At 40.1% G+C, this 27,637-nt stretch overlaps 1 protein-coding gene across 15 annotated transcripts in view; it reads left to right on the top strand.

The window, feature by feature from the left end:
* The window catches only part of PDE1C (phosphodiesterase 1C), a 318,847-nt gene that overhangs the window by 111,018 nt on the left and 180,192 nt on the right, over window positions 1-27,637 (top strand). For 11 of the 15 annotated variants that reach the window (XM_040546315.1, XM_040546314.1, XM_040546316.1 and 8 more), the window contains one exon: window positions 13,847-13,873. The exons of the other annotated variants lie outside the window; for them this stretch is intronic. In XM_040546315.1, the coding sequence (XP_040402249.1) occupies window positions 13,847-13,873 (27 nt within the window). The remainder of the gene's footprint in view (window positions 1-13,846; window positions 13,874-27,637) is intronic. 15 annotated transcript variants of the gene reach the window in all.

The raw sequence follows: 27,637 nt of genomic DNA, 5'->3' as shown, positions 1-27,637 counted from the left end.
GATAGGAGTCCAAGCATAAAGAAATAAAAACTGATGGAAGACAGCACTGAAAAATCCTCTGTGTGTTTGTGTGTTTTAAAGGCTGTGAGGCCAGCTCATCTCCTAATCTGCCAGCTTTTGGTGGATTCAAACACTATATTAAATCCAACTCAGTCCTTGAAAGCATTTTTATGTACTCTGTTTTTTTTTTTTTTTCCCCTGAAATTCACGTGAGATATTCCTCTTCCATTCTTTTGTCTTGTTCTATCAAAAAAATCACTTCAGTTCCTTCAAAATACTAGAAACTGTCTGGATCTGAGGGAAGATTGAGGTTCACGTATTAGGGCTGACCCATTAAAACACTACAGCAGTTGTGAAACATACTTCTACAGATGTGATTTGCTCTCAAACCACTAGGGATTTGGATAGATTGAAGGTTTTCTAGAAGGGTCTGTTTAGATTCATAAGGCTGTTTTTGATCTCATGAACTGTGCTGCTAATACTGGGAAGAATGACTTCATTGATACCCATCCATTTGCGGGGGTGAAATTGGAATTCAGTTCATGGTCTTTGAAGAATTTGGTTTTGTTTTCTTTGAAGAGTTTGGTTTTCAAAGACATTCATGGATTGAGAAAAGTTGTTTAGCCTCATGACAGTGCAAAATTTTCCCTAAGAGTGCTAAGCCTGATTTTGTGTTCAAGTTTATATTACAGCTGAGGAATGGACCTTCCTCTAGCAGTCAGTGTACTGCTCCAGGTCTCAGACAGAAATTGTCTGCAGTTGTCTTGGATATTCAAAAAGTGGATTACTTTGAAGGTGTGATTTTAAAAAAAAAAAAAAAAAAAAGGAAAGAAGAAAAGAAAAGAAGGCTGGTGAAACTGTGTATAATAAATTCATCTGGTTGACTTCAGTGGAATCAGGATCCCTCTCAACAATTGGTAATGTCCAGTTGGGGATGGCTGGATTTTCCTGGCCAAGAAGCGTGGTGCAGAGCCCTCAGAGAGCCATAGCTCTACATGGCTGCCAAGAAGAGGTTTGAAAGGCTCTCTGTCTGCCAAGGTACCCAATTTATGTCACATCAGATTGACTCACCTTCTTTCAGAAGACCTCCATACCTAGCAGTTGGTGACATCGGATGGAAAAGTCCATATGAGCGCAGACATGAATGGCAGAGGATTTTTGTAGTCTTTCTTGGAGAGAGAGATACAGGAGACGATTTATTTATTAAGATGAATATAGTCTTGTATGACATATTCCATGCTTTTCTTCCATATCTGTCAAGCTGTGGAGTCATTTTGTTATTAACATGATGCTCTGAATGGCTATTAGTAGGTCTGTGTGATCACTTTAGAACTGATTTCTTACACTCCTGGGCACAGATACTATTCGTGCACAAAACTCCTAGCCAAGACAGAAAGTCGCACAATATCCATCTGTAGTACGAATCCTGGCTTGGTACAAATCTCATTTCAACACCAAGATTATCACAAATTAAACATAAGATCTGTGTCATTTTAACAACTAAGATTGTACAGAGCCCTGTAGCTTCAGCTGTAGCACACAGGGAGTCCTTGCAGGGAGGAACAAACTACAGCAAGCATCCAAGGGCAAAGGAGTTGAAGTAGAGCATAAACTCCCTTGCAAGGCTGAACAGTTCAGATGGCTGCTGTAAACGATGCTCAGATCGCACTTCCTCCCATGCCTCCTGTGGAGCAGCTGGTTTTCTGGGATTCACTAGCTGTAAGCAGTTACTGGTTTCTGCTAAGCAAAGAGATTGAATACACAATTTAAATATGCTCCTATACACATTGGTGCAGCAGGGACAGCTACAGTCAGATGGGAGAACTCTTCTTTTCAGACTTGCTTGAAAAGTGAAAGAAGAGGAAGCTGTGGGGGTTGAGGCTGTGGGGGGAGAATTGGGAGATCATATACAAAAGACCATACTGACTCAGTAAGGGTGGAGAGGAAAACTAGACAGCTTTAAAAAAGGAGGGGGGAGGAAGGGCAGGGGGAGAAAGGAGGTAGCTCTGTGGGTTCTTCAGGCCCCTACATGTAAACATTTGTTAGATTTATTTACTCACAGCTTAAAATAGCTCATAGCACAACATGTACGCAAGTCATTTAGGAGTTTGAGTTTTGCTGAAAATCACAGGGACAAGGGCTGCCTTTAAGGGCATTTGAAAATGTTGCCCAATTTGTAGCACAGTATTTTCTGCCTCACTGAAATTTTAATGGGAGACCTTGAAGGAAAGCCTACACGTTGCAAAAATACTGCTGGTTATAAATGCTGCCCAAAACACTGCTCTTGCATCATGTTCTGAGTATGTCTTCATTCAGGTGAATGAGGGGCCCTCCTTCAGGATGCTACTGCTTTTTTTTTTTTTTCACAGGGTGGGGAAATTGTCTTTGGTATTTGGGCCGTGTTCTTGGTGTAACACCACTAAAAATTCTCCCTCCAGATGTTCTCATTAGTTTTGTCTGGGCAGTCATCTTTCCTTTCCCCTCTTTGCACTTGCATTCTAGGTTCAGGGAGCCTACTGATTTGGATGCAGTTTGATGGGATGTGTAGATAAAGTCATTCATTTCATATGGAGAGTGTCTCTAAAGTGCTTTGCAAAGAGAAGCTTTCATATAAACGCTCACTGATCTCTATAAGACCTGTTTCTAATTAGCTCGACTGCGGTGAAGACATCCCCTTGCAAATGGAGAAGAATGAAATTCCTGAGTTATGCAAATTTGCTGAGTAACTCAGAGTAAATTATCATAATGGTCCCACCTAGCCTCAATGTCTGTGAAACATCAAATTGCATTTTGAATTACCTTCACCTTATGGAGGCAGGAAACTTGACTCCAACCTTAAAGCAGCCGAACTTTTAAGAACTAGAATAGCAATCACAACTGTGGCACTTGCCATGTGGACAGGACTGGAGGATTTGCTTATTTAAAAACATCTTTGTGTCTGAGCTTTCTGAAGACCACCCCCCTCCCCTTCCCACGGTTGCTGTGGCATCTAGTTGCTTGCAAGACAGCTGGTGACAGCAGGGAGTAGGGCCTTAAATAATAGAAATTTCGCACACCCTCCTCCGTTCCCTGCATGCATGCTCAAAGACTGTTCCCATCTGCTCACCCGTCCATCCCATTTCCCTCTGCCGAAGTTTCCCCTGTGTGGTGAGGAGTTCCCAGGCCCTGAGCACAGGGCAGTGCTCCTGAGCTGCAGACGGCAGCAGGCGGGCATTGCTGTGGCTTCTGCTCTCCTCCTTCCACTCTTCTTTTGTTTTGCTGTCATGCCTTATTCAGTAGTTAGCTGTATGTCATCGCACCATGTTTTTCATGCATAGGGGGTGAAGGAAGGAAAGATGGGAAGTCTTATTCCGTACAGAGGATAAAGCCATAGCAATGTAGAAATAATGTGGACAGAATAGCCTACGGTCTGCTGAAGGTGCTGAGCCACGCTGCAACCAGCAGTTCTGAGGACAGTAAAGGCAGAGGTCCAACACTAAGGACCCTCCATGAAATCTCTTCTCCTCTAAACAGGCTTCTGCAGGCTCTCTCAGAGTCATGTTGCTATTCAGCCTGCCCCCCTCTGTAATGTCACTGTTCCTGGTGAAACACAGAGTGGTGGGAAGCCCAGAAAAAAAGCATTGGCTGTTCACAAGAAGTTTAAATGTTGCCTTTTCCTAAGGGTGACATTTAATGAGTGGTCTGTTAACAAGGAGGCACTGTCAGGACAATAGCCGTCCCTCCCTCACTGCACAAAGTCATGTTGAAGAAAGCCCTGAATCATTTCTAAAAACTATCGGCGTGCTGAAGGAGGGGGTGGCTGGGAGGTGGGGAATGGGGTTGGGGAGAGGAACCTTATTTTGGAAAGGGAACACTGCATCTTTGTGTGGCAATTTTTTCGCCCCATGTTTAGGCTTGTTAAACAGTAATCCGAGTGTTTCAGCCTGTAACCCAGAGTCAGGAGAGGGCCTGGCACAAAAACCATGAGATTTAAAATTCTGCGTCACACCAGCTGTCTACGAGCAGACAGAGCGGGTGGGTTGTGTTCAGGAGGAGGAGGGTTGGAGGGGGAAACAATAACAAGCAGCAGTCTGATAGATTTACTAGAGCTTAGGGCAAGATGCAGATTTGTTTAGTGACTTCACGCACGTGGCTGGTCTGGCCTGATGTAATTCCAGTCCATGTTTCCTGTCTAGATATTTAATCCAGGGTATGAACAATAATTTCCCCCCGCACACACTCTCCCCCATCATTGTGCATACTGTTACTAATCACAGAGCGGCCCTGCATGAAACAGACTGGACAGCTGCCTGTTTGGCTCCTGCAGAATCTGAATATGTTCATTTTACATAGTAGCAGTAAGTAAAATAAGTTTTTAATCTGTCCGTGCTTGTTTCTTCCAGGGTCTCACAGCTTTTTCCCACTGGGGGAATGGAATTCCAGCTAAACTATTACGTGCTTTGAACACACAGGATACATCAATATTGCTGCCATACGTGCTCGGCAAAATGATGCGTTACGTTACTGCAAAAGGAACTGTCCCCTTTTACACTTCTTGTTGACCTGACTTGTTTTTATAAGCTCTTTCTGTAGGAAAATGAACAGGATACAACTTAAGAACGCACAGGAAAGATTGCGTATATGCTGCCTTTTTGAGACATTGTAATAACAAGGAAGCAGCATCCCACTTGCGAGGTCAGTGTTGCCGTCTAAACACAATGTGCAGTACATCTATACTCAGAGCAGCAGGGAGATATTCTTCCCTACCAGCCCCTCTGATCCCATTTTGCAATACGTGTCACAGTCTCTTCCAGTGGGAGAGGCTTCAGGATAGGCATGTTGAAGTACCACCCATCCTGTACTTTGCAAGTCATCCCCTTTATTTATTTCAGAGCCAAATGTTCTGTAAGTCATTTGGAATGGCCAGCTAGAAAGCAACACAGGGTCATACTAAGTATAAATGTACTTTAAAACAGTAAACATGCAAACGTCATGCAGTGATGTGACTTAACAACCTTTTTTTTTTTTTAATTATTTTATTTTATTTTATTTATAAATGTGAATACTGAGAACTGCTCTTTCTTCTTTTCAGACTTCAGGACTTTGTTTTCCTGAAAAGTACTTTCCTGTAACTGGATTTTTATGAGCATACTCTTCTTTGGAATAGGATATATATGAAGCACAAGATAATTTGCTGGTTGTGTACTAAGAAAAAGCAGAATGAGCAGTAGATCATATTCTCTTCAAAGGGCCAGGTTTTCAGAAACAACCCCCTTTTACTTTTTACTTAGTATTTTTCTTCAACTAAGTCCATGCTAACTGCAATGGCAAGTTTTTTAACAGTTTTTGTTTCCTTTTGTTTTGTTTGGTTGGTTGGTTTTGTATGAAGTGTGATGGAAAACTGAGTAAAAATAGAGGAGAAGCTTCAAGATTTCAGTAATTTTACTGGTTCTATACAAAATCTACATGAATTAAACTGTATTTTTAAAAATCTTTAGAACAATTTTTGCTGACTTTTTTGGTAGTCAAGATGCCAACACATGAAAATACCAGTCCAGTCTATTGCCTGGTACAAGATAGTTCCAGAACTGAATTTGAGTTAGTCTTTCTGTTTTGATTTTATGGATACCTCATTTTGTGACCAAGCTGGAGCGCTCAGCCATCTCCACAGGGTTCCCACTGTTTCCCACAGATCCTTGTGCCCCAGACTGTCTTGCTTGAAACCTTTGAGCCTTCCTACATACGCACTATTCAATGCAGACCACATAGATGAGTAAACTTTTTCTTTGCTTCATTTTCTCCTCATTTGGTATATGTACTATGTCATGGAGGGATGCACAGCAGGTAACTTACCTCTTCAGACAGCCGGTGCTGTTTATCAAAGTTTGAGCAAGCCATGATTGCCCTTTGTTAAAATGAAGCTAACTAAAATCCTGACAATTGGTCATGGATCATCTTTATGGCAGTGGAAAATAAAATACCCTTAACTAATACAGCTCTCACATGCCCTTGTCTGAATAAAATTGTTATAGCTGTATGGGGTCCTACCCAGCACTCCTGCTCTTGAGGGTGGTGAATAGGTGGCTGCATTTACACTAACCTTGGGAGATGAGATCAAGACCTGGGTCGAGTTTGTGGTGCTAAGCAGGTAAAGTCAGTTGGATCCTCCTCATCTGTAGGAACAGATCTTGAGAGGGACCTCCTTCTTACCATCTCTCCTTTCCCTCTTTCTTCCTTCACCCTCCTCACACTTGAACCCCTACTTTGCTAGTGAGTTGGTGCCTGGCACTTCAGTGGTGAGACAAGGGATTTGGGCCTGAGTGCAATTTAAGGTCATCAGCTCTCCTAAGAGCATATACAATAGCATGTATTTGTCATTAATGTCAATTTGCTGAGACCATATACATAAATACCATCTGTAATGCCTTCAGGCTCTGTCCACTCTTTACTAAGCTGCTAGAGAAGGGATTGCAGCTACCTTGAGCTGCACTGCAGAAGAAACCCCTCACAGCTTGTGCTGCCACCAAGGCTTTTCTATGAGGAGAATTTAGAAACATTGCCTCTCCATTTACACTTCACACAGACTCAATAAACACATTCAACCCAAATGACTAAGTGGGAAACTGGTTGTTTAACTGCAGAACAGAGCCTTGTCATGGCAAAAGGTTACAGAAAATCAGAGGCAAGATGAGAAGTCAGTCAATTCTGGTATGGCCTAACAATTGCCATCCACTTTGGAGATGAGGCTCTAAGTTTCTTGAAATACTTGTTTGCCCAGTTGTTTAGAAAACTGGGTAGCTAAACTGGTGAAAGCTTATGGTCAGTCAGATTGGCTACATATCAAAATAGCATCTTCCTTGTGCAAAAGCACGAGGATATTTGTTGACCTTAAATTATTTACATACATTATTTAGTTTGAGAACCAATTGCAAGTTGAGGCCAAGCTAAATTTACACTTTGTTTCCTCTTATTTCTAAGATGTGATGCTTTTCCCCCCCATTTTTTGGTTGTAGATCTGTTGTCACTCTCCACTATCTTGTTTCTGTTTCTTCTGAAATCATCATACCTATTTCATGTTGTGAATATTTCTTGTCTTTGTGTGGTTGCAAGGCACATACCTGTGCTTCAGAGCATGCAGACTCTTATAATCTTCTTAAAATGAGAAAAATGACTGCCTCGTCCTCTCATTTTACTGTGTCCCCATGTAGGTCAGGGTCTGATTTAAAATGACTCTTCTTGTTTTTTAAAATCCCGTATAAAACCTCCATCACATTTTAAGTACTAGGTGAAATCTTTTCTTCCTTCCTCACCCACTTCTTACCATTTCTTCTCCTCTGTTGTTATTAGTCTCTGTGATCGTATTGTTTTTAACTTAGCACAGTATTTTGCTAACCAGCCCATGTGGAAGAAACAATAAATTATATTTGCTATTGAATGGAGAGTGAATAAAGAAACAAAGCAGGTCATCCTGTTTCAGTTATGGAATTAAAAACCCAGTAGCAGTTGATGGCATCATACCCTTCAAAGTCTGGCAATCTCAATATATTCCTGAGTTCTGGTCAGGGCTCCCCTGGGATCCTGAGCTTTGACAGATGCCAGTCCTTAGTCTGTGCTGTGAGATTTTTATTATTATTATTATTTTTGTGTGTGTGAATTGATTTAAACATGGTTATTAATATAGGCTTTGGTAACATAACGTAAATGCATCACTAATCCTGTGATGATGACGATTAATTGGTGATGCACTGCATGATTCAGAATATCAAGCCTCTGGGAGAGAAGATTTTCAATTTAAGCGATCCCATCAGTTGGAAAAACTAGCTTTATTTGGGCTCCCCACCTCTGCTTCTTGGCAGGGATGCACTGGGAGATGTTGCCTCCCTCTGTTACAAGTTAATATGCTGCTGTGGTATGGCCAGGGAAAGCACCAGGGCTTGGGATCTGGGAAATACTCTTTGTCCTGCTGCCCAGGCTTTGAGGGGAAATCTTGGGGGTTCTGGACCAATGAATTGGAAGGATCTGTTGAGAAAAGCAGTAAATATGAATTATGGCTGCTAAAGTAAACAAGGGAGGGATATCAGCCAGTATGGCTGCAGATTCACTGGTGGCTAATATAAGAGCAGGATTCATCTTCTAGATTTGACTTGCAGAGACTTGTTTTTGTTTTGCCAAATTATATTGCTTATCTCATTGCTGGTTTGCTAAACTACAAAACAGACTTTCAGAAGGGTTATCTTAACACCTATTTTAACATCAGAAGCCCCACTCTGGCAGGAAAGAAAGCCTGTCAAAATTTGTATGTGACAAGGTGGATGTTTCAGTGTGGTGAAGTGGCTTTGTCTCTGTGTGCTTCTGAATGAGCTGGTCAGAGGAACCTGGCAGGGAAACAGAGATGAATAGCCCTGGCTTGCCTAGGCTACGGGTGTGATGGAGCTCCAATACTAAAGGACAGATGTAGTTGAGTTCTTTTGTCAATGGATGATTAAGCTCCCACTCATATCTTAAACATGCTAATTATAAAGCTTCTAAATATAAAAGAGGAAAAGTCCCTCTTTCCCCTCCAGTCTAAGAATAACTCGTTTTAAATACTTGCTCATGACAACTGCTTTCTTTAACAACTGTGGTTGTCCTGAAGAAGTATCTTTTGTAAAACATTCTTCTTCAGACAAGAGTTACGTTTCTCTGCATGTAGCTCCAATTATGCTTACTGATGTCAGTGACAAAAATAAGGGTACGAAAGCCAAGCTCCAGCGAGGCTTGCTGCATCAGTTGAAGGAGTTAATGCCCCTGGCAGTTTTGCCTCTGCTTTTGCTGCAGAGCAAGCAGTAAAGAGCGTGCCTCAGCTGTGGCAGTACAAAACCCAGCATCTTTGCTTAAAGCCACCATCGCTGGCAGTGTAAGCCAAAATGCTGAACTTTGCGCTGAGGCAGCTGATGCCCGGGGATGTGCTTATGTCTGCTGGTTATGCTGTGAGGATGCTGACCTGTGGCAGGCACTATGCACAGACATCTGTGAGCAATGTCTTAAATTGCTGTAGCGGATTCACTCTAGCTAGTCTCCTGGTTCCCTAAACAGTCATTGCCCTCTTTTTCCCAAAGGAACATGGATCCAGCATAAAACCAGATGCTGCATTAGATCCAGCCTTGTGCATTGTCAGCTGGAGGTACAAATGGGAGAGCAAAGGCCAATGAATTTCAAGGACTTCAAAAGATATATCTGGCTTTCTAAACTCCTTTGAACCACCGGGTTCCCTTCCAAATCTTTTGCAATGCCCAAGCAAAACAAAGCATGTTACTTTAGGCCACTGTGGATGGCAAATTATGAGCCTCAGCCAGAAAATTAAGTTGTTTGACCATCTCAGCAGGCTAAGGGCATGCTGATGGCCACTTAGCTGCGAAGCATTAATTCACTAAAAATTGTCACCAGCACTCACCTGTGTGTACCTCCAGTTATTAACAGCAAGTTCGTCAGCAGGTGGCCTAACGCTGATCACTGCACTGGCAGTTATGAGCATGTGGAGATGCTGATGAGCCAAGGGCAGATACGACCCATTACTTCCTAGCACCTGTGTGCGAGCAGAGCATAATGCTCATTAACTTTTAATTTTCAGTGTAGATTTTCAGGGATGAAGCTAGGCAAAAATCCTTCTATTATTTCTGTAGTACCCACAGTTTTACTTCATGTGCTGAGGGGATGTAATTAATACCAAAAACCCTGTGGAACAAATATGGAATAACACCGTTTTAACCAAGCTGCTGTTATGAGTAAAAAAATTTAAGTGATTTAGGTAATTCTTCAGAGGCTGTGTAGGAGTGAAAGAGCAATTCATCTATCTAGTTGATATTCTGAGTTGTATGATTATGGGGCAAAAACAGAACAGTTGGCAGAGCTGTTTAATTCCACCGTCCCCTCCACCTGTACTCCTCTCCATACCTACTCAGTCTGTTAACTCACATCTCAGCAAAATAAGGTCTGAGGAGGTTGTTATGAGATTCAAATGCTGTTATTGTGTGTTTCTATAAAATTCTCTTCATCTCTGGGCTTCTAGATGCTGAAGAAGTGTGAGGGCTTTCTGGAACAACTTAGAAGTCTCATTACTTGGGCTCCAGTTTTGTCCCATTGTTATGAATTTATCTACAAAACCATTTATAAAAACTGCAACCCTAAAGGTCTAAGAAACTACCAGAAACAGTGTCTGAAGGGGAAACATAGGAAGAAAGTGGTTTGCTTAAAGGTACACCAGCATTAAATGACAGAAGTAGAAACATAATTTTGGGAAAAGGATACTTAGACTAAGAGAAGTTGGCAGGGATGAAAGCACACAAATTTTGCATGTCTGTTTATTTCAATGGGAGTTGAGTGCTTATGTAGCTTTAGCTATCTGCATCCTGTTGCTGCTTAAATACCATTCAAGGTATGGTCCTAGGCCTGAGTCCTAATTTTATGTCTGACCATCATATTATTATTATTTTCTGATGATATGAAAGACTTATTCCTCTCTAGAAAAGCAGATACTGAAATAGTGGGCTCAATTCTCATGTTGACACCATCTCATTTCAGGCAGAAGTTTTGTCCTATCTACCACTTTTTTTTTTAGATTTTGCTTGTTACGAAATATGTGTTTTTAAAACTCCTACTGCGTTTATTTTCATTAGGCTCCAGTAGCCTGCTTGTACTAAATCAGTTCTGACTTCATACTACACTTGTGCAGGTGTATTTACCTGAAGTTCAGAGTAGTTATTTCTAGTTTACACTAGCAATACAGGCCCTACCAAGTGTGAGTCACCTGTTAATTCTCTTCAGAATGAGAAAAAAATCTACCTTTTTATTATTATTTTTAATATACAAGCTTAATGTAGATCTGAGAGTAATACATTCCACAACAGAAAACATGATTTAATGGATGTGGTTGTTCTTCTAGCGTGGCACGTGCATAGCGGGAAAGAAACTGAACCTAAACAGATTTGGTAATTTCTCTAAGCCTTATTGCAGGCATGAGCACTGGACAGCCCACAGGTGCAGGAAGCTGTAACACTGCCTCCTTTAATTCATCGTCATTCTTCCTCTGTGTCAGTTTGGTTTTGTTGTCAGAAAATCACCCGTCCCTTGAGTTTGACTGGAAGATGCGTATTTCCAGGTTTATCCCAAAGCCTCTGATAAAGACAATTTTGAGCAGCCAGGTCCTCCTAGTATAGTATTCTCTTGGAGAGATAGGCTAGGATAGATTGTCCCGCATTTTTTACAAAAAAGCAAGGAAACGTCAAACCAAATAACCCCCTCCCTCCAGTTTGCTCCTATTAATTCATATATAGTGGCTGATTGCAGTTATCCATTGGCTGTGGTATTATAAGAGGCACCTTCTAATTTCGTTGTTTGCAATGATTGTATTTAATGGGAGGTAGTTGCAAGCGGTGGCTTGCAAGCTTAAAGCAGGTAGACATTGACACTGTCTACGTTTTCAAAAGCAATTTGAAGGCCATGTTTGAAAACATTTTTATAGTGCCAACATCATCTTTTTATAATGTTGGTAGGTGGCATTGTCATATTTATTTTATTTATTTTTTTGGTGGTGGGGGAATTCTGGAAGTTCAGGAATACAGTAATTTTTTTTGCTAGATGTCAGCATTAGTATGGATGCAGCTGCTAGGGACATTCTTTTTAAAGCAAGTGTATGCAGTAGGGATGCTGAATCTGTATTCAACAGATCCTGTAGTTATATTGTCTTCAACTGTAATGTGCAAATTCAGTGCCTGTAAACTCAGTCACTAACTCACTACACATAAACCTTAACTGTAATTGGACTGCAGGTGTGGAAACAATAAGCAATAATAAAAAAATGTATTTATGTTTCCTATACCTCCTATGGCTACACAAATGCCCTTTTCCTAGTACTGTCATCTATGGTATTGTCCAGTTTTCTAATGGAGTAAAAATCTTCTTGAAAATAAGGAGTGTTAAAGGTGTAACCGATAAGTGATGTTATTACTCAAATGCAAACAGCACCCTAGGGCTGGGTCACCTCTTTAAAGTATACAAGAAACTTTTGGCTAATCAGGAGTTTATGAAAGATATTTTTGCTGGAATGTGAAGGTTGGCTGAAAGAGAAACACTTTACAAAGTCACTGACTGATAAAGGGAAAAGTAGTTCTGACAGTACTGCAACACAACATAGAACACTTTCAGGGGAAAGAAGTGACTGGTAAATAACAATTCGAAATTTTAAAATGTAAAATTTATATATCAGAAAATAAAAGAAGATTTCTTGGGAAGAATACAATGTGATCAACCTGCACTAAAATGGCCAAGCAAGCAGGAGTTTTTTTCAGCATTTTCATTTTGCAAGCAAATTTAGTGAAGTTCTATGTTTGTTAGAATACAAACTTCCAACTCTGCAAAATTAAATTTCTATTCTTCTTCATTCTGTAATTAAAATAGAAATTCCCTTAGAATCAGATGGGTCCAAGTGGGCTTCTGCCTTTATATATTATCATCATGAATACCAGTAAGCTAGACTCTCAATACTTCTGTGAATGTTCTTTTACTCTTCTGCATCTGTTCAGAATTTAAATAGGTAATTCTTCACACAGTAAAGTGTAAATGAAATATTTTAAAATTTTTCTAAAGTAAATATCTAGGACTTCTATGGCACGGTCAGAATACAGAAGTAAGACCACGCTTGAGTACCTTTTCTAAAGGTAATATCAAATGAAATATTTGACAGCCAGGATACCCTATTCATGAATCTAATTAGGTATAAAATAGCACTACATTCCTTTTTTTTTCTTTTTCCCCATTTTTTTTTAACAAAGAATACCCCTTGTTAGGGTATTCTGGGCCTATCTGACTTAGCCACACTTTTCTGTTTCTGGTATTATCAGAGATGAAAAAGCAGAGCTTGATGCTCACAGCAGTAAAGCAGTTATAACAACATTATAACCTACACACTCAAAAGGTGGGGACCACCTGTAAGTGTCTGGCTGAACAACAGGATGTTGATCTTGCACTCCTCATGATGGTTCACACTGTGTTCCCATCACTGCTTTTTAAGTGTAGAGCTCATTAGCTTTGCTTTAAAATACAGAAGCAAGGCTGAACTCAAGTAGGATCAGTGCCCTGTTTTGCCCGGCACCATGCAAAGCTATTGAACGTGTCTCTTGCAGGATAACAAGCTCACAGTTAAAGTACAGTGCAGATATGCCTGTGTATAGCCACACAGGCAATCATGCAGCAGGGCTTTCCTTTGAGTGTTGACAGCTTGTGCCATTGCCTGCTGTAGAGGACAAAATCCACCATGCTAAGAAGAGAAGGGGTTTGCAGCCTTTGCAATAATTGGTTTGGGGGAAGGGCTGGATCCTTGGGCTGGGCAGATGAAGAGGTGCTGTCAGTATGTTCAATGCTCTTGCCATTCCTAGTCCTGGGCTCAGATCTGTTAGGTCCCGAGGTACAAGCACTGAACTCTGGTGTGGCTTCTGGGATTTGGCAGAGTAGAGAACTTGCTAGGGTCTGAATTTTCTTTACAGAGCAAGGCTGCTATAAAACCACTGGGGCTTTGCTCTGACTGACTGCAGGCAATGTGGTTGGATGAACCCCAAGTCATTTAGAGTAGTAACTCCTTCTTTTCCAGCTGTTGTGACCCTGTCTTACAAGAAAAGGGCACGATGCACACAGGCAAACACATTCCTCTTTCTACAGGAGTTAATGACAACAGCCACCGAGGTTAGCAGAAGGAGATAGCTGCATCAGTTTTGGGGCAGTCTCAAGGCAAAAGTGACATCACTTAATTGTGCCTGATTTCTTACCCTCTCCTTTTCTCATCCTCAGCAGTGGAGCTTTCTTATCTGAGTTGTATTTTGTTCTTTTCCTGCAGGAGAAAATACAAGAAAACATCACAAAGGTAAGACTATATCGCAGAGGACTGGAAGGTATTTGTGAGTCATCTCTCTCTCTCTCTCTCTTTTTTTTTTTTGTTTTGTTTTGTTTTGTTTTGTTAGGGGGTTTGAAGGAGGGTTTTCCTGTTACCAGATTGGTTTTGTTCCCAGGGAAATGCCATTCTACTGATTGTTGCCCTACTTGAAGATCCATCCTGCACTGCTGCTCCAAATTCCCTCTGGCGCTAGTGATAGTCCTCCCCTTTGAGTTAGCGGTGGTTCTCCCTGAGCAAGGACAAAAATATTTGTCCTTGAAGGTCAAACCCTAATAAATGTCACTCTGTTCCTTCTGCACGATCTGCTAGTTCTAACTCTTATCACTTACTCATGCTGTAATAAAAAATGGATTGTTGGCTTGTAGTGCTGCTAACGATCTGTGGCTTTGAAGGAGACTGAAGGGAAACAGGGATCCTGTTGATTAACGGGCCCTATTACAGCTACCTGATCTAGTTATCTTACTGCCTCCTTGCAGGAGGGAGGACTAATGGGGTTCTTTGACAGGTTCATTTTTCTTTCTTTGGAGCCCTTTTGCTTGGTTGCTTCAGAGCACACTCTTTGCAGTGCAGTTTTTTTGGTACTGACCTGACTCCCCCTACCCTGCATCTGAAGTATTAATTAGTGGCTTAATCTCAAGGCGTGCTGAGCATCTTTAGTTCGTGTTGACTTTAACAGGATTTGAGACTCCTGCAGAGTGCTTCCTAAAGACTAAACACTGTGGCTCTGCTGAATGTGCCTTTTTATTTTGTGTGATGATGGAGGAAGCTGGCAGACTTGCTATCACCTTGTGCTGAAGATGACCACCCCAATGCAGCACTGGTGGGACAGTCTGTGCATGTGCTTGTGTGTCACAGCCACAGGAGACTGAAGTGTGGTGGCCTGAGTCACTGATGAGGTGTGTTTGAGCTGTGACAGGTCACTGGAAAATGCTGATTTGGAGATCTCTATGCTGAACCGTGCAGGCAGGTATTGCATGGCGTGAGATGCAGAACAGAGAGAAGGTAGATATGTTTCCAGTTGTTTCCCTAAATGTGGAGCTGACACTAATTCTGCATGCAGCTCTACTTTTTTCCCCACATTTTCCTTGATGTTACCATGTTAATTATGAAAAAGTCTGTGGCCAGAGGTGTTGACTTGGTGCAAGAGGATTTGTTCTGTGCCTGAAACGGTTTGCAGAATGAAGGATTGCTCTGTGTATGTGTGTCCAGTACTGCCTGCATTGTCCTGAGCACCGTATCTTATTTGGGTGTGTTTTCTGTGTATATAACCACAGCATCAGGGAGGTTAGCGTTCAGCATCTCTTCTATACAGGAGAGTTGCTGCAAGCCTCCGAAGAGAGGTGAAGTGTGTCACAAGCTCCTACAAACCCAACAGCTTGATCAGCAACATGCAGAGAATTAAATACATCAGAAATGGCAATCTTTTTAAATGTACCATTACAGGGTTAAGCCCTGTGCCCCATGTGATTTCAGACTTTCTCTTTTTCACTTTCCCCATGTTTGGTTTGCGTTTTGTGTCCTGCGCAGTCACCTGCCTGGCTGCTGGGCAGACAGGCTCTGCGGACCTCCCTTGTGAAACAGTTGGTGTCAGCTCTGCGGGGCAAGGAGCCACTCCAGGAACCTGCACGCAGCAATTGCAGAGCAGCTACTCGTAACATCCTGGCTCAGCTGGCACTGACTGCTGGCCAGAGGGCTGGGTACCGCAGCGAGGGAGCTGCTGTGCCTGGCAGCTGTGCTTTGCATGCTCCTAGGGCAAACTTGCTGGCTATGGAGGGAGCTTCTGACTTGTATTTGCCAGCTGCTGTGTGGTTAAGGTATAGCACTAAATAGGGAAATGGCATGTGTTGCCATCTGATGCAGAAGTGTAGTGTCCAGGAAAAGGCAGTGGCGATGCATTGAAGGGCTGGTTTGAGGTAGCATCTCTCTGAGTTGGTAATTCCAGAAATACACATAAACCGATGATTTGGCTCAGGTCTCTGCCTTCAATTCCCACATTCATCTGTTGCGGGATTTCCTTCTTTTTCCTTCATTATATTTATTTCAAAACAACCTCTGCTGTTCTTTTGTCACCAGGCTCTGGAGTGTTACTGGCAGCTCCGGTGAAATGATCTTTTGTTTGCTTTTGCATCTTCTTCCTCTCTTTCTCTTTGGGGAATGGTATTCATATAATCACATAATGATGCATAAGTGGTAGTGAACAGCACTTGACTACACAGGAGAAATGCTGCTGTCCTCTGTAACTTGCAGTGTAAAGAAACACTTTCCACTGAGTGCAAATCTGTTGGGAAGGAATATGTGCAAGAAAATTTGAGAAGAAAGAGTCAAAGTAAAATCTGCGGTACTAAAAATGTAATTGGAAATGCCAGATACTGACTTCTGTATTGATCATTCTGTTAACTGAGTTGGCTGAAATGCTTTTGTAACAATAATATGTTGATATGATTTTCCTCATAAACTTGGAAGTTTCACAGCTGTCTAGACAACCCTAATTTAATTAGTCCCAACCTAGTAATTGCATCTGAACCACTGAACTGTGATGTAGATTAATCACAGCAATACTGAAGAAGTAGGATATTTAATCAGAACTCAGGTCATCTGTCACTCTTCCATCTTGTTCACCTTGGGTAAGTGTAGAGTAGACAGTTTATTAAATAGTAACTAGAGAGGTAGTCAGCAAGAGGGAGAACTAAATGGGAAGCTGAAACTCTCATGACCTTCCAGGTCCTGAGTTGCTTCTGCTTTTTCTGGAGCACCTGAGACCTATGTCATGTTCTATTTGTCTGGTGAGGCTCCCAGTTTACATGAAGATACCGAGCTGTGGTGTGCCCATGTTTTCTGGGAGATACTTAGCACCTTCAGCTCACTGGGAGATTAAAAGAAATGAACCATTCAAGTAGCCTTTAGCAATCCCTTCCTAGATTAGGTTCGTCTGCTTGGGTGAAGTTCAGCCAGTGCAGTCAGTTTAACACTTTTAAGGACTCTGTGAAGTTCTATTTATCTTCTCAGAATTTCTCAAACAAGTAATCTGTGCATTAGTTTATGAGGCATGTTTTTTATTTTATTTTATTTATTTATTTTGCTGTTACAATCCACAGTAATGTGTTTGTACTCAGACAGTAACATGGAATTGCGTGTGTTGCTATTTTGGCTTAAATGCATGTTGCTGGTTAATTGTACAATTAAATTTTCCATTAAGATGCAAATGGTTCTCATAAAGTGAACTTATTTTAGAAAAAAAAATGAATAAAAAGAGTCCTGATATTTTATCCATCCATGGACAAAATGGATGTATTTTTTTCTCTTTAACTTACCTGTTAATGTTATACATGAATTACAGAACAGAAAAGGAAATGTACTCAAAATGCCTTTGAAATACAGCTGTGACACTGCAAGAAGCATTGTAAAAGGCCTTGCAAAACACTAATGTGATTTCTTAAAAAGAAAGGAAGAAAGAAAGGAAGAAAGGAAGAAAGAAAGATTGCACCCTAATTATAAAAGTCAGCTTGTGATGCTAACCACATGGCTGGAACATTGTCCTCACTAATTTTCATAAACATTTTGTTGTTTCTTCTTAAGACAATTGCACAGCAAACTCATAAGCAAAGGTGTTGTCCATTTCTTTCCCTCACTTTCCTTTTCTTTATCCTCTGTGTCTGTGCTTCTCAGTTCCAGTTTTCTCTAGTATTTAGTTAATACTCTCTGGGAGAGAAAATGTGAATGTGAACACGTCCTTTTTTTTAAAAAAAAATAAAAATATATGTGTTAGTGTGGAGCACAAGGAGAGAAACCATGCATGCACAAATGTTGTTACACACAAAATAAGTGGAAAACTGTATTTTTTTTATCCTCCCAACTTTAGTTGATGAACATCTTCATGGTTACTCATACTGATACCTCTTTAGGTGAAAACAATCCACTGTTTCTTTTGGATTATTTCAAAATTCTGGTAATTTTCCAGCCTTGCAAGTCTCATTCTAAGTAGCCTTTAGGTTGTGCACTTACTCGGGATCAGATCCTGTAGCTTTACCATGTGAGGAAACTCTGCTGGGGTTAATCTTGTGCTTTAGTGCTACTAGGATGCACTAAGGAGGTCTCTATTTGAGGAAGCATCAGTGCTCTCTCAAAGCTGACTGTCAAAGTAAGGGCCTTATATATGGTGGTCATTGTCACTGCCATTGATAGAGAACCATCAAATAATGTAGACTTAAGGGGACCTCTGGAGGTTGTCTCTTCCACCTCCCAGTACTTTAGAACATCATTGTGTTTTTGATTTACTCTTGGCATTCATCATTTGACTCAATATGAAAATATGTTTAGTCCTATAGTACTTAGTTCTGGCACCATTTAATTTTCATAGCTTATCTATTGACCTTGCAAGGTTATCTTAATTATAAATAATAAAAATAACCCTAATTCCTTAAGCCCTGCAAGTAATTATAATACCGCTTAGCTCAAGTTTTTCTTTATTACTAGAGTTGCTCATATATATATATATGTAGAATGCATTAAAGGTTGATACCCTAATCAGTAGCATACACATGCAAATGCACAACTAGATATGTCAGACTTCTTTGTAAAGTGTAAAGTCTTTTGTGTACTGAGACCTCATCAGCTCTCTATTAATTCAGTAGGTCTTTATGAAACTCTGCGTTTCAGGGAAACTGATGATAATTTTTAAATAAATAAAGACTGCTGGGCATTCTGCAAAATGAGATCTATTAACTTATTTCTGTAATATTATAGGTGGAGCTGGTTCTGTTAAATTTAATGAACATTTAATTTCAATAAAAAAAGGTATTGATTTGTTGAGTGCTATTTATTAAGTGCACTGCAGAATCATAGGTATATGGGGAAAAATTGAAAATGGTCATTTAAGTAAAGCTTATAATTAATCTGCACATGAAGGGGCCAAAGTAAAGTGGCATTGGAAACCCTCATTTGGTATTTCCAAGTTTTCTGGGCACTTGAGTTTGCAACCTGAATTATCTTCTAATGCATTTTAAGTGCAATCAGATACTGGAAGCATTACAGAGCTCTGAGTAAAAAATTGTGGTTCGAGTTAACAAAAGCTAAGTGGACTTTGGGCTTTAATGCATGGAGGGGGAATTGGGCTTTAATTCGTGGAGGAAGCTAATATTACTTGGCTATGAGTAGGGAAACATCATGTTGGGAGGAGTGGAGGAAATTTACCTTCTGGAAAACCCCAGCTTTTGTTCTCTTAACACTTTCTATAAGAGGAAAACATTAAAAATGACTGACATTTTTACATACTCTCCCTCTTTCGTTTTCTTTTCTCTTCTCCTATTTCCCTCTGTGTACGAGAGTTGGAAGGTGCAGTGACTTTGGACTCCATACAGATAGACATATTTTTTCCTTCTCTTGACATCTTGCTCAGTTTTTCTACACAAAATGAAGCAGCTGTTTCTTAATATGATGGCTTAATATGATATTAGAGGGAGGTATAAATTTTGGATTCTTGACGTGAGTAGTAGGGACTTATCTGCTTTATCTAGAGTAAGAGTAAATTCAAAATAATTCTGAAACATGACTAAACAGTGACAAAATCATTCTTACTGCTATATGTTACTATTATTTTATCAAGATCTATTCTATCCTATCACATTTCATAGTGTTGAATAATTATTTTAAAATGTAAGTTCTAAATGATTAATTACTATTAAAATATTGAATATATTAAGCATAGTTTTTCCAGCTTATTTATAATATATTAAAATAATAAAATTGTTTGTGCAGAATTTATTTTAACAATAACACATCTTGCATGATATGGAATGGATTCTGACAGATATGAAAATGGCAAATGTAGGTTATGCTACTGAAATGTCATGACAACAAGTGTTCTTCACAATAAAAAGAAAATTATTTTGAGGTTTTTCCTAAATGTGTTCATGCTTTGGTGAAATTCAGTCACAAACTTCACTATCTTTTCAGTATAGCTGATAACACACTTTTGCTTTTGCATTGGTCCTCTCTTCATATATGATATAGATTTTCGTAATGTAATTGTATTTTCTAGATTCATATTTTACAGACACTCTACAGAATTGTTTCAAGATTTTACATCACATTTTTTGCTGGACCCTGGAAATACATACATGATATTCTTGCAACAGCTGAAAGGAAACCAGACTATCTGTACCAATTTGGTAGAAGTTATTTGCAATCCCTACATTTGCAAGGCTTGTTCCCTTTTTGTTAGAGTAAGACTAGTGCGAAATGAAAATTAGTTTCAAAAGTCATAGACTTTGATAAACTGATCAAACATTGTTTTGTACCTGACACTCAAGCCAAAATGACTTTGAGAACTATAGATACTTTTTTATTTTTTTTTTTAAATTCTTCGTGCCTGACAGTTTTCCCTGATTGAATCCTGGGGAAAGGGCAGTACAGAAGCGGTATAAGCAGTCTTACTCCATCGTTTTTTCTAGGCTTTGTTTTGAAAAGTTGTTTGGAAAAAAGCTGCTGGAGAGTAGATTTTTCATGAGCTAGGCACCCAGGTGATTAGCAGTCTAAAAATAGGTGAGATAGATTAGATACACTATAGCCTTATGATACTTTGGCACTTCTTTTTCTGCCAGTTGGAACCAGACAAGATAGTTCACGTATGAATTTGGAAGCTGTATGGGAGGAGAATAAACCAAGTCTCCTGACACCTTCCTAATGGGTTAGTTTGGCTTGTTTCAGTGACATCCAACGCTCTTCACACTGACTTATTTTTAGTTAAATTGAAGTGGCTCACTTTTTTCTTTGGGGTTTTACAGTCTTCATTCTTTATAGACATGGAATGTAATTCTGCTTTTGGGTACGCTGCTAACAGTAAGTGTTCATTTCAATTTTAGCTGATCTCAGATACTTTACAGAAGCATGTTCAAAGAATTAGATTAGGATGTGGTAAGGGGATGTAAGAGGGAATTCTTCTCCCATGATTTACACATAATTTCTATAAGAAGGATAATAAAACTTCATGAAGAATTCACTTAAGCTCTATATTATGACTTATTAGACATGATCTTCCTGTAAAATACCATTGATTTTTTTTTTTTTCCCTGAGAAGTGAATTACTCAGATTTGATGCATGCAAGCCAGTGAAACCTACTTAGTGAAAAAGACATTAATTTTACTGGTCATGTTGGTAGCACAGGAGGGAGGAAGCTAGGACAATTGCTGCTTGTGCAATCCCTCTATGACTAAACAGACTGCTCATTTTCCAAGTCTGGATGAAAACAGTTTACACCACTAGGAAGGGGCCTTCTTCTGATAGAGCTTGACATAGTTGTTAGCAAAGGCACAGGCTGCTCTGTAGAACTTCTCTTTTTATACTTTCCTTCTAATTTGCACTATAATTTCTCAGTGTTCACAGATCTGTATTAGTATGTGAAAAAACCTTCTGGTTTTATTCCTTGAAATAAATGTTAACACATTTATCTCCAGTCTTTCCTTTCCCCAGCTGCCATTTCCCATTCCTTTGTTCCTTCTCATCCCTCTTTCCTGACTGCATTTTTTTTTTCTAATCCACAGCATAACGAAGACAGGTGGTAGTCTTGACTCTGTATCCCTTTGGTCTTCCTCTAACACACACTACACACACAAGTACAGAATATTGTCTCTCAAAAAGCTTCCTGTCTAAGGGAAGGTGCAAGAAACAAGTGGGAAACCATGACATTTGGGATTCTACTGCCACTTGCTGCTCCAAGGCTGTAGCACTTTGCCCTTCATTTGAATCCACAAGTTCCTGGGGAATAAACACCAAAAGAAGGAAGAAAACAAAAATAACTTATATGGACTTTTATTTTATTTTAATATTTTAATAATTTATTTTAACATTTTATTTTCTGAATGTTATATTTTTTCTGGTCAAACCAATAATCCCAACAGCTATTAACAGGTTGACCCCTCTGAACCAGTGCTTCAAGTAGTGTGTACGTAATCCATCGATTTTCCCATCAAGTATTTATAATGTATGAACTGTAGCACCTTCTAGGCAGTTTTCAGTATGCTGGGCAATTACAAAAAGCTGGTCACTTAAATTATCCGAAGATGTAGCATTTCCATGACTAATTCAGAACCCCTATGTCTTAGCTGTGTCTCAAATTCAATTTAAATTGATAATGAGTTGTTTTAATCCCTCTCTGATTTAGCGGTCAGACCAAAGGACAACATTGAGGGTGGGTGAAGGAAGAATAGAGAGAAAGAAAAAAAATGTTAGTGTCTGGCATTATTTTGTCAGTTAATGTAGTAGTGAGCTTTTACTTGGGGAGGTCTTCTCTGGGAGGGCAAAATAATTGAAGTCCTGTACAAGCTTCCAGCTTTCAAAATCTCTCACTTCTTAGATGCATGTCTCCTTTGCAAATGACAAAGAAGGAATCCTAAGGCATTTTGTTAAAACTCTTTCAAATGCAATGGATGAAGCATTCTTGCTGAGATATTTTGCCCCAGGGGAGAATCAGCCATCTCCTGGCAGTGTTACTTTTTCTCAAGAGAAATTTCTCGCTTTTAATGTGGATTACACTGGAGCCATTAACAAGCCTTATCAAATCTGGGAAAGCTATAAACCCCCTTTCCCTGTTGCCACACCAGAGAATTTTCTTGTTTCATTTCTACTGATTAAGCTTTACGTTTATTTTAGAAAATTCTCAATAGTTATCCAAGAATTATGAATTTATTTTTTTCCCCCAAAATACATTTTGTTTGCCCTATTGTCCTGCCTAATTTGGGTCAATAACTTGGGTATAGTATTTTACCTAAATGACAGGCGAAGAGGTCATCTATATCATTGTATCTAGGTGGACACTATACTCTCTCTGGGCTAAATGATTTATCACACATTAAGGTGAAAACATCTACAAGAATCTCGTGTGAAAACATTGACAGTTCCCTGCTGAGTGCCATGCCATCTCCACAGCCACAGGGGAGCACAGCTAGTAATATATTTTGACAGGCTGGCTTCCAAGTGTTAACACCAAAAATGGAAAATAAGCCTTTAGTAGCAAAGGACTTGGGCTTCTTTTGTGTGTGCATTAGTTTAAAGAAGAATCACACACTAATATGCTTAATGCATGTTATTCCTTTCCTAACTTGTATGATGAGTCAACATACTCAATGAGCACCATCAGAGAGAAAATTAAGAAGCAATTTGCTGTAGTTTTTGGCTGGTGTATCTCCCTTCATCAATCCCATCCATCTACTGATGAGTCAGAAGAGTTGCAGACCCTGCTACAGAATTCCAGGGTTTGAATTAATATTATGCTCCTGTGGATGATGATGTTAGACTGTCATTTGTGCAGAAGAACAATTATTCTCGTGGTGGGGAGGTTCTCTAGTAGAAACATCCAGTTGTTATTATTTACCTGCACATAATATGCTTCACAAGGGCTTCATAAAAATATCCAAGTTGTTTGACCATATTCAGTGATAGTAGTTTGCCTGGCTGCAAACATATTTGAATGCATGCATGTAGAATAGGCATGTTAGATGCATCCAGTTTAAGACTGATCTCAAGCTCTCAGGAGCAGTTAGGCATTGTTATTTCCAAAGATGTGGTGTTTTTTAGTTTAGTTTAGTTTTTGTTTTTCCTGCCCCCAGCCTGATTTGGGGAACAATTGTAGTAGAGAAGTGCTTTGTTGTTTTTCTTTCACAAAGCAGGACTTTGGAAGTCTGGACCTCCAGTGCCTGGTCAGAAAATCTTTAAAGTTTGTGCTTTTTTCCATATAATTGCTGATTCTTAAAATTCATATTGATTCATAGGCTGCTTAAACCCACATTCTCCCTGTTAGCTACAGCTGTACCTTGAGAGAAAAGAAAAAAACAATTGTCTGAACATAATAGAAGTGGTATAGTTAAATCATGATTTCTTTCTGAGGTTATTAGTCTTAGTGGTGCATGTAATTAAGGTTCATACCTTTGGAACACTTCCTGACTAATATTTACATAAAACATGTTTTCATGTTATGTTTAATTATTTTCTTGATTACGACAACCTATCTTAAAAAAGGATGAAGAAAAATAATTCTGTTCTCTTAAGTCTGTTGTCAGATACAATGCTTTATGCAGTGCAGAAAGCTCTCTGTAGACTTGCTGATCTGTGAGACAGTTATTCTAGGCTTGTAGACCACTGGCTCATCATGTTGCTTTTCAGAGTCTGAGATGTTAATAGTAATGAGTGGATAGGATGAAAGTGATTCTTTCTCAAGTTCTTGCTTGCACTTCCTGGGAAAATTCACAGCAGATAGCACTTTTTTCCCCTCTCTTTTCTTTTAAACAAAAAACAAGTGAAAGAAAGTAAGTGAGAGATTCTGATAACATTTCAAATGAATCAGTTCTGTGCATGGAATACATTTATTCTCATTTTTTCTTCTTAATCTGCTAAAAGATGGTCTTAAACTCTACTTTTTCTCTCCTGTTCTTATCAGAACAGATAATACTATAACTGATTTCCTCATGAGCTTATAATTTCCCTATTGATTTTTTTTTTTCCTAATAATAACATACGTAATAATATATAAACAAATTCTGGCAGTAGTTATTGATTACTGACTAAGGAATTCTCAGTTTTGTCTTATAGTCAAGACAGAAATACTTGTCAGCATGAGTAGTTTTGTGATTTATGTCTCATGGTTTCGTGAAATAAGTTCTTGGCATTGGAGCAGCTGGTTAAGCCCCTACAAACATGAAATGTGTTGAATGCTTCAGGAATGAGCAGACACAGAGACTAAGCTACCACTTAGCTAAGTGTCTAACCACTGTTGGTCCATGATCATGTAGTTTATGACTACAGCAGAGCAATGAAATAAAAAATTTGGATTATGAATGCTACCCGTGTTGCATATAGATGAGTTCAATCTCCTAGGCAGTCAGTCCAGCATCTTTTCCTCCAGTAGATGTGCTTTGAAAAGAAAACCAAGAGTGTCTTATGTAGTGTTCACCCTCTGAAAAGCAATGAGCTTGTAGTTACTTTTTCTTTGGACTGGCTAACCTATAGAAATGGTTGCACTACAGCGTTCTTACAAATTGTAGTTATGATATTTATTTCCCCCCCAGCAATACAGTGAATGTTTTCAGACTGTCATGACAAGCACTTCTTCTGGGATTTTCTGCACTAAGAAACAATGGAGACAATAACTTGCTCTATTTCATACTATAGCTTCAATTTTAATGACTCATGAGGCACAAATTACTTGAGCACCAATCTGTTTATTGACAGAGCTTAAAAACACCAAGGACTGAAGTGACAGAAGCTGTCATTAATCAGCATTCCTGTTGCTATCTACAGAAATGCTGCACTTAGATGACCATTTGAAAGAAAATGCTAAATGCTGGACCAGATGAATTCCTCTCCAGTCCTGTCCTAAAGCTTACCAAGTTGAGGGGCTAGAAGACTGACAAACAGTATAGCTTCTAGAGGTGTGAGCTTTATCCCCAAAGCCTGAAGGACTCTGTCCTTAGCACACACAGCAGTCACCTAGAGGAGAGCAGTGTTGGAGATGATTCAACATCAGGGTCTAGAAGGATTGACAGAGCTACCTCAGATGTGGCTGTCGTCTTTTTTAAAAATGAGATGTGAATTAACTGGAGGTACAACAGATTCGAGCAGAGCTTGAAAACAGAGTGAGGAAAATCTTAAATACCTGAAGGTTTTGATTCTCTTGGGACCCAACTTGAAGTTTGATGATGGCAGAGACAGCCTGTCGTGAATTTCTCAAGACTTTCTTAATGAACATTCCCAGTATATGTATTCAGTTCAGTTTCATTTAACTCCAATTCTTAGCTGGATGGTCTGAATACTGAGCGTGCACCACCTCAGTTATTTTGTCTACAGAACCCTATTGGCAGGCTGGTGCTATGCTTTTTGTCAGTGTCCTTGAGAAACAATGAGAGACCAGTGGCAATCAGCATCAACTCTCACCTTTTTTTATCTCCAGAAAGCAATATTCAGCCTTTACTTATCAGCAGAGCCTTGACATTGTGCTCCAATCTGAATTTAGAACTGAAACATCTTGGAGCAAAAATATAAATCGTGGCTAACACGCCAGAAGGCTGTGCTGCCATTCAGCAAGACCTGGACAGGCTGGAAAGATGGGCAGGAAGAAACCAAATGAGGTTTAATAAGAGCAAGTGTAGAGTCCTGCACCTGGGAAGGAACAACCCGATGTATCAGTACAGGCTGGGGGACAAACTGCTGGAGAGGAGCTCTGAGGAGAGGGACCTGGGGGTCCTGGTGGACAACAGGTTGACCATGAGACAGCAATGTGCCCTCGTGGCCAAGAGGGCCAATGGGATCCTGGCGTGCATTAAAAGGAGCATGGCCAGCAGGTCAAGGGAGGCGATCCTCCGCCTCTACTCTGCCCTGGTCAGGCCTCACCTGGAGTACTGTGTCCAGTTCTGGGCTCCCCGGTACAAAAAAGACAGGGATCTCCTGGAAAGAGTCCAGCGGAGGACCACAAAGATGATACAGGGCCTGGAGCATCTTCCCTATGAGGAAAGGCTGAGAGACCTGGGTCTGTTCAGCCTGGAGAAAAGAAGACTGAGAAGGGATCTCATCAATGTGTATAAATACCTGAGGTGTGGGAGACAGAGGGATTTGGCCAACCTCTTTTCAGTGGTTTGTGGGGACAGGACAAGTGGCAATGGCCATGAAATAGAGCACAGGAAGTTCCGCACCAATATGCGAAAGAACTTCTTCACGGTGAGGGTGACGGAGCACTGGAACAGGCTACCCAGGGAGGTTGTGGAGTCCCCTTCTCTGGAGATATTCAAGGCCCGTCTGGACGCCTACCTGGGCAGCCTGCTCTAAGGAACCTGCTTTGGCAGGGGGGTTGGACCCGATGATCTTTCGAGGTCCCTTCCATCCCTTTCAATTCTGTGATTCTGTGATAATTAAAGCTGGGTTTGCTTCATCATCACTTGTCCAGCAACCTTCACTGAGGAGGAATTTAAAGAATAAATGTAAAGATATTTCTGAATTACAGCTTTATTATCCTCTAATGCTTCAACAGTAATAACACATTAATAAAAGATTTGCACAGTGGTTAGATTGGAGATGGGGCTCAGGTGGTTTGTGGCCAGTTCAGGACAGTTAAAAAATGACAGAAGGTGATACAGAATCTCACAGATATTTGGAACCTGCAGGAAGTCTGTCACACCACTACCAAAAGCACACTCCTCTGCCATGTGGATCTGGAAAATTGTGAGTTGCTCCTTATTAATCCAGTAATGGAAACATGGATGGCTTGAGAAACCTGTCAGTGTCTACAGACCTGCACACACAGAGGTTGGAGCTGCAAAAAGTGTAGGTGGAAGAAGATTTAGTCCCTTCATTTGAAAGGAGATCTTAGAAGTTGAGAAAGAAGCATAAGCAGGAATATTATAGGTGATAAACTTAGTGAACTCTTTGCTACGTCTGCTAGGTCTCCAGCATAACTTAACAGAATGGGGGTATCTTTAGGCCTCCCATTTGAATGAAATGAATCATTGGTCTTGTGCTTTTGTAGTGCTGGTGTGTTGCCTCTTGTCTTTCACATCTGATTGTAATTGCAACAAAGTCCCGTAAATGGACTTCCAAAACTCGAGTCTCTGCTGATTCTCTGAGATAACTTATTCATAATGAACTCTAAGTAGGATCTGCTGACTGGATTTAGGAAAAGACTATCTGAAGTAGTGCAGTGGGAAAACAACAACAACAACAATAAACCTTATAGCTCTTACATTTCACTAGGG

This window comes from Cygnus olor, chromosome 2, assembly GCF_009769625.2.
Source record: "Cygnus olor isolate bCygOlo1 chromosome 2, bCygOlo1.pri.v2, whole genome shotgun sequence".
Taxonomy (NCBI): Eukaryota; Metazoa; Chordata; class Aves; order Anseriformes; family Anatidae; genus Cygnus; species Cygnus olor.
This window is presented reverse-complemented; position numbering and strand designations above follow the sequence as displayed.